The sequence below is a fragment of the Rhamphochromis sp. 'chilingali' genome, assembly GCF_963969265.1.
Source record: "Rhamphochromis sp. 'chilingali' genome assembly, chromosome: 18".
NCBI lineage: Eukaryota > Metazoa > Chordata > Actinopteri > Cichliformes > Cichlidae > Rhamphochromis > Rhamphochromis sp. 'chilingali'.
In genome coordinates, this window is record NC_137945.1 from 446684 (window position 1) to 455000 (window position 8317).

The window sequence follows — 8317 nt, forward strand, 5'->3', positions numbered from 1 at the left end:
AGACAGCCTCTCTCAGACCAGCAGCTGGACCAGAACCACAGAACAGAACCAGTGAGAACTGTTCTGAGACGGCCGCTGTGATTGGTTCTGCTGTTTCGAATGATAACTGTAAGGCAGGCTATGATTTGCGAAGCGCTGTCATTTAAATGCAGCAGAGTCATTTTTGGAGCAGGTGGGCACAGTAAACATGTTGCTGGTTATGACTGATTTGAATACAGTTAATCATGGAAAGTTTATTCAACAGTGATATTTACTATGCCACAGATACATGATGCATACATGGTATCATAGATCTTGTTAGGTGCTGGCTACCACTGGTTCCTGTGGATGCTACAGTGTGAGGCGATGATGGGTGTCTGCAGCAGCACAGCGAGGACTGAGGCTGGCTGGGATCAGCACACAGTAGCTAACGGTCCACACTGTGCTTCGCGGTTTTCAGGCACTGCGACCAGGAAACCAGAACCGGAGCAGGAGAAACAGTCGGACCACACGGTGAAGATCGCTGGCTCCATCGCCGGCATCCTGCTGTTCATCATTATCTTCCTGGGAGTCATCCTGCTGATGAAGAAACGGTAAGGAAATCACAAACACGGAAACAAGGCAGCCTGCAACTTTAGGACGCTGGGCTTTAAGAGTCGGTCGTAGTTTCACACTCTCACTGCTCTGGTTTTTACTGTTTACTGAGTGTAAGACTGAATTAGAGGATTCACTCTGGTCCCAGCTTCTCAATGTGTTTGTTTAACAGGTGATCTGAAATCCATTTCACTGATTTTACTATGAGAATGGTGAGTTTAATGACCATTAATGACCTGCTGTGGACCTTAATGGCAAAGATACTCTCAGCTGATTTAGTTCAATATATCAATAATAACTTGATTGATAATGACACTAGCTACTGACGGGTGCGTTGTTACATTCTGAAACTTTATTTAGTACTAACGTTTCTGTGAGCAAGCCTTACGATTCAGAGGAGATGAAAACCAGACCTGAACCGACCGGCTGAGGAAGCTTATTGGTAAAACGAGCAGGTCCACAGGTGCCCCTGAGTCCAGCAGCACTGGTGATGTCAGTGACATTTAACGAACTGCAGCTCGATTAGAGAAAGTCTGATCTTAGCTAAAAGGCTTTGTGACCAGAGTAGATGTGTCAGTCTAATCTGAAGGTGAGGTTCTTCAGATTTACACAATAACACCTCAAAGATGAGATGTTGGCATCACATAAACTGCAGTTCAAGGAATTTACTGAGCAGTTGCTGGTCAGAGGGAACATCCAGGTATCGTCAGCAAAGAGGACGCTGTGGACTGTCAGCTTCCTTATTTACCTGTTAAATCACAGGAAGCTGTTCCCAGCGTGGCTCACAGTGATGACGGAGAAACCTTCAGATGTGTGGCTGATGAAGCTCTGACCCTGACATGCAGAGTGTGAACCAGTGCTGCTCTCACCATGTTTGTGACGGAGCTGTAGTTACCTGTTCAGCCTGCTGACGGCTTCACTGAGGAGCTCCATCATTACACCACCCGTCATATCGAATCACCTGCTGGGTGCTGTGCTGAGTCAGCATTTGCTCTGGGAACCTCTAAAGCAGAATTACACAATCTATTAAACAAATATTACACAATGTTACAAACTCTTCTCCTCACAGACAGACACACAGACAGCAAGACACACACACACACACACACACACAGACACACACACAGACACACAGACACAGACACACACAGACACAGACACACACAGACACACACACACTGACACAGACAGACACACAGACAGCAAGACACAGACACACACACACACACACACAGACACAGACACACACACACAGACACACACACACACTGACACAGACACACACACAGACACACAGACACAGACACACACAGACACACACACACAGACACACACACACACAGACACACACACACAGACACACACACACAGACACACAGACACAGACACACACTGACACACACACACTGACACAGACACACACACAGACACACAGACACAGACACACACAGACACAGACACACACAGACACACACACACTGACACAGACAGACACACAGACAGCAAGACACACACACACACACACACACACACACACACACACACACACACAGACACACACACACACACACACACGGTCACAGACAGACACACACACACACACACACACACACAGACACACACACACAGACACACACACACTGACACAGACACACACACAGACACACAGACACAGACACACACAGACACACACACACTGACACAGACAGACACACAGACAGCAAGACACACACACACACACACACACACACACACACAGACACACACACACACACACACACGGTCACAGACACACACACAGACACACACACACACACGGTCACAGACACACACATAGACACACACACACACGGTCACACAGACACACACACAGACACATAGACACACACACAGACACAGACACAGACACACACACACTGACACAGACACACACACACAGACACACAGACACACACACAGACACACACAGACACACAGACACAGACACACTGACACAGACACACACACAGTAACACAGACACACACACACAGACACACACACAGACACACACACACGGTCACAGACACACACACAGACACACACACACACACAGTCACAGACACACACACACACACGGTCACAGACACACACACAGACACACACAGACACACACACACTGACACAGACACACACACACACAGACACACACACAGACACACACACAGACACACAGACACAGACACAGACACAGTGACACAGACACACACACACTGACACAGACACACACACAGACACACACACAGACACACACACACTGACACAGACACACACACAGTGACACAGACAGACACACACACACTGACACAGACACACACACAGACACACACACAGACACACTGATTCCTGTAACTCGTCCTTCGTCTCAGTCTCCTCATCTGTGTCTCGCTGGCTTCTCCACTCAGCAGCAGTCACATGTTAATAATCACATGTGGATGTTGTATGTAAACATTCAGCCTTACATGTATGTCAGTTGCAGCAGATCTGCCGTGTTCCTTTCTGATCCTCTGGTGCAGGTCTTATAACATGTCCACCCTCAAAATAACGAGCTTAAAGCAGTGTGATTTGATTCCTGTTTGATTTCCTTCCAGTTTGACTCGATTCCAGTATGATCTGACCTCTGAGATGCTGGAACAGTTTTTTTTAAGAATTAGTTTTCAAAATCAGAACACTTTGTTAAATTATGTCTTTTCAATTCCGTTCTTTTGATTGGTCACTCGATTCCTGATTGTTCAGGTCTATTGATTGGGTTAGGGTTAGGTTCCAGTTTGATAGTGTTCTTATTGTTGGAGATTTTAATATACATGTATGCTGTCCTGATAAGCCACTGGTAAAGGACTTTTTAAGCCTTATTGACTCTTTTAGCCTGGTACAGTCCGTACGTGGCCCTACACATGAGCACGGACACACACTGGACCTTGTTCTGTCATATGGTCTGCCTGTCACTGACTTGGAGATTTGTGACTGTGCACTCTCAGATCATATGCCTGTGTTATTCAACGTTGGTTTGACATATACCGCAGTTAAACCTGGCGCTGCTACTCGGTGCTGTCGGGTTATTAACCCCGCCACTGCTGCGCAGTTTTCTGCTGCTTTTAATCAGCTCGGCGGGCCTTCTGACTTTGTTTCCTCTGACACAGAAGACCTACATTCCTGGTTTTATTCTTGCTGTCAAAAAATCATGGACTCTGTGGCTCCTTTAAAAACCAGGCAGCTTAAGGCTAAACCTGAGCCTTGGTTTAATGAGAGCAGTCGTGCTGTTAAGAGGGAATGTCGTCGAGCAGAACAGAAGCGGAAAAAGGATAAACTGCATGCATCATTTCAAATTCTCAAAGACTGCTGGCATCGCTACCAGAACACTGTTAAAGAGGCAAAAAGGGAATATTTTGCAAATATTATTTCTTCCAACTGTCATAACCCACGTGTGTTATTTAGGACCATTGACACTGTTCTTAATACTCCTTTGAATGTCTGTTTGGAAGTTTCTCCTGAGATTTGCAATGATTTTCTGAACTTTTTTATTGAAAAGGTTGTCACCATCAGGGCTCTTATCACAGTCAGTCATTGCTCTCACGTCTGCAGCTGGTTCAAAATGCGGCTGCACGACTCCTAACAGGAACTCGAAAAAGAGAGCATATAACCCCCGTGCTGGCCTCTCTGCACTGGCTGCCTGTGTCTTTTAGAGTTAATTTTAAAATTCTTATGTTTGTTTTTAAATGCCTTCACAGTCTTGCCCCGCCTTACCTCTCTGAGCTTCTTCATCCCCACATACCCTGTCGGTCTCTCAGGTCAGCTGACTAGCTGCTCCTGGAGGTACCGAGATCCAGGAGGAAGCTCAGAGGGGGCGGGGCCTTCTCTATTGTGGCTCCAAAATTATGGAATAATTTGCCCATGCATGTTAGAGAGGCCCCTTCACTGTCCACTTTTAAATCACGTCTTAAAACCCACTTTTATTCCTTGGCTTTTAACCTCAGTGAGACTTAGTTTCTTTTTTAATGCAGTAGTTATTTAATTAATGATTTCACTCTTCTTTTATTTGTTTTTTATTTATATCTCATGTAATTTTATTTTACAGTTCCAATGTACAGCACTTTGTGTCAGCTGTGGTTGTTTTAAAGTGCTTTATAAATAAAGTTGATGATGATGATGATGATTTGATCCCAGTGTGACTGTTTGGGTCTGTCGATTGCTGTGAGAGCTACACGTGGACGATGGGGCCTGTAGATGGTGGCGTCCACAGAGCGGGGGGAGCTGCTGCACTGAGGGGTTAAATGAGCGGCGTGTGGACCTTCTGATGAGCGTGAGATTTCCAGGAAGTCAGAGAGGAGGACGGTGTTTTGTACGTGGAGCGTAGCTGGACATCAAAGACGCAGTCGTGCCGGCGTCCTGGCGGTGACACTGAGGAAAATGAGGATGAATAATGGAGCAGATTGCAGCAGTAATCACCATTAAACTGTATCTGGACCCACTTTATTCTCCAACATCAAACACATGGCCCCACTGGGACACACTAACACACACACAGCGCACACACATGATTTATTCTGCACACACATTTAAACACAGACAGAAAAGCTTCTGTGTTTGTAGAACGTCAAAGATAAGAGAGAAATTTAGATGAAAGAGCATTTTATTCTTTTTTTCCAGAGTCGCCTCGAGCTGAATGGCTTCAGGCAACGCAGACACAGGCACACACTTTTTACTTCACACACACAAACACACACTTCTTCTAAAGCGTGTGTGTGTGCCCAGTTTGAGTCGCACTCATGTGTTGGGTCGATCGAGCTGTGATCTCCCTCACAGATATTAGAGAGAGAGCGAAAACGAGACGGCTGCTCGGCCTCTAATGAGGTTTTTAATGTTGACAGGGTGCGTTTGATTTCCACTCTGTGACCAAACAGGAAGCTGGATGTTGAAGCAGTAATGCAGAGTGATGAGACCGCGGCTCTCAGACGTCCCCAGCACCGCCGCTTCCTGTCGTCAGGCTTCAAGCTGCCCAGTGACAGATGCTGATTAATCTGCCTGCAGCTGTTGATGTGCACGGGTGCATCAGTGAGAGCGAGGATGCTGAAGAAAAGCTTCTGCACTAATCGGGAGCCGCTCCATTTCCAAACACCACAAAACAAGCCAAACGCACGATGACCTTTGAACCCCTGAAAGCTTGCATTTTGTGCCGGCAGTGACTCAGACAGCAGAGAGAGAGCTGATTGAATCAGTGAGGTGAATTTCTGTCACAAGCAGAGAAACCTGAGGTGTCTTAGCGCTGAAATCCCAAGGACGACTCCCAAGGTTAGCATTCTGCCTCGCAGTTTTAAAGAAAGTCAGATATAATGCTTTCATCCTTTGGTCATACTCCAACGCTGTGCTGCTTTCATGACATTCAGCCTTGTAGTTTTTCTCTAACACCGGAGGCTGAGCGCTGAAAAGCAGCTTCCTGCTTTCAACACAAACCAGAGTCGGGCCTGACACATCGTACAAATACAGCCATAGACTCCACGCTTTGAAGCGTTCCTCTATGTTTGTTTTAGAAGAAGTTGGCATATTTGGACAAGAGGTTGGAGCGCTAATTTGTACAAAAGAACAGGAACCTCACAGCAGCTTTGTTGATGTCATGATGTCATTAAAAGGCTCCAACAGCACAAACACAGTGCAGAGGTCCAATTCAGGGGAAGCTAGCAGACAGCTAGCAGCTACCTGTGTCACCATCCACCTGTCAGTCACAGAGGCCACGCCCCTAATAATGCAATGCCTCGGTTTCCACGCATGCAACAAACAAACAACTAAAATCCTGTTGAATGCATGTAGATGTGGACTGACAGCTTGATGTGAAAGTCATCTCGATGTGTTGACTGGTGTCAGCGTGAGCTCAGACTAACAGCCTGTTGTTAGACATGTGGAGGACCCAGAACAGAGCCCAGAGGAACCCCATGAGCTGCTGATTGGTGACTGCATGTGGAAACACTCCTGCTGTTTCTCACTGAGGGTGATTTGATATAAACGTGTTTATTCTTCTGTTTCTCAGTCCAGGCTAACCACCATGTAGCTGTCTGTACAGAGGAGTAAATACCACATGAGCTATGTACACACTCCTCTGAACCAATCAAACGTGATCCTCCCCTCGCACACTGGTGCCAGCCAATCACCGCTCTCCACTGCTCTCCTTCACACAGTGATTGTCTGTTCTCTCTGAGACATTAATCTGTGGTTTCCTTTTTCTGTTTCTTTCCCTCCATCTCATCACTCCCTCCGCTCCGCCCCCCCACCACTCAGACGAAGAAATTATCACTCCTACACTTATTACCTGTAAGTAACCTGTTTGACCTCTGACCCCTCACCTTCACACTGACATCAAAGCTGAAACACTGAATGTGTCCTGCCTGTAACCCTGATTACCCTGAACCTCTGACCTCTGACCCTGATTGTTTGATATTTAATCCCTGAACAGATGATCTACCTGTGAGCAGCCCTTCTCTCTGTAGTCTGTAATTAATCTGATCACCTTAACCCATAGGTTTAACCTTTGACCCCTAACCCAGAAACCAGATGAAGCATGCCTCAGTGTCAGGTCTCCACCCCTCTCCTGACCTTTGGCCCCTGGTGTTTAGAGCATGTTTTTTCTCCAGTCTGATCTGTAACCCGGGACACGACCTTAAACTTTAGGTGTGAGGTTTCCTTTGACCTTTAACCTCTGCCACATCATGCACTCTGACCTCTGACCTCAGCCCTGTGTACTGTAGCATGAGGGTGATGTTTACTGACATGTTGGTGGAGGCGGCGTTACCATGGAGTCCAGATGCTGGGACGTCCAGAAAGGCAGATGCTTCTCTGAGGAGCAGAGCGAAAGCGTGACTCTTTTGTTGTCATGGTTGTCATGGCAGCAGACACTGAGGGTCAAACCCTGAGGAATCCCACACAGCATCGGTGAGGATGAGGAGAGCTCCTCAGTTCAGTTTTCTTTGTCCTCCTGAGACCCGAGAGAAACGAGAACAGCTGAGATATCAGTGAAAGCCCAGGATGTCCTCTGTTTGGGACATCATGCCTAAGCTGGGTAGCTCAAATGAGTCAAAAGATACAGACCAAAATCAAGTGTCCATTACAGAGGACATAAATGAATAGACTGGGTCTCAGGAACAGCACCAAATCACAACAACAGTTCCCTCACTGTGCTTCATTTTGTAAAGACCCGACAATCATTTCACCTCCTATGAGCAAGCACTTGGTGACAGTGGGGAGGAAGAAACCTCCAGGAGATCCTCCAGCAGCCTACACCTATTGCAGCATAACTAAGGGAGGATTCAGGGTCACCTGGTGCAGCCCTAACTATATGCTTTAGCAAAAAGGAAAGTTTGAAGCCTAATGTTAAAAGTAGAGATAGTGTCTGTCTCCTGAAGCTGGTTCCACAGAAGAGGGGCCTGAAAACTGAAGGCTCTGCCTCCCATTCTACTTTTAAATACTCTAGGAACAACAAGTAGGCCTGCAGTGTGAGAGCGAAGTGCTCTGATAGGGTGACATGGTACAACAGGATGTTACTGAGGCTGACTCTTTCTAACCAGATCTGATTAGAAAAGCTTCACTTCTGCTTCCATGAGTTTTCTTTAGCTAAGCCATCAAATACTTCATAAATACTGCATAATACCATAATACTGTCACATGGTTCGGCAGCTCACCTCTGAACAGGCTCTAAGCAGATGCTTGGCTGTGATTGGT

At 46.6% G+C, this 8317-nt stretch overlaps 1 protein-coding gene across 9 annotated transcripts in view; it reads left to right on the forward strand.

Moving 5' to 3' along the window:
- Positions 1-8317, forward strand: part of LOC308386160 (receptor-type tyrosine-protein phosphatase mu-like) — a 222655-nt gene that overhangs the window by 135682 nt on the left and 78656 nt on the right. For 6 of the 9 annotated variants that reach the window (XM_080865487.1, XM_080865488.1, XM_080865490.1 and 3 more), the window contains 2 exons: positions 440-572; positions 6881-6913. In XM_080865487.1, coding sequence (XP_080721613.1) covers positions 440-572; positions 6881-6913 — 166 coding nt within the window. The remainder of the gene's footprint in view (positions 1-439; positions 573-6880; positions 6914-8317) is intronic. The other 3 variants (XM_080865489.1, XM_080865494.1, XM_080865493.1) reach the window with 1 other exon arrangement.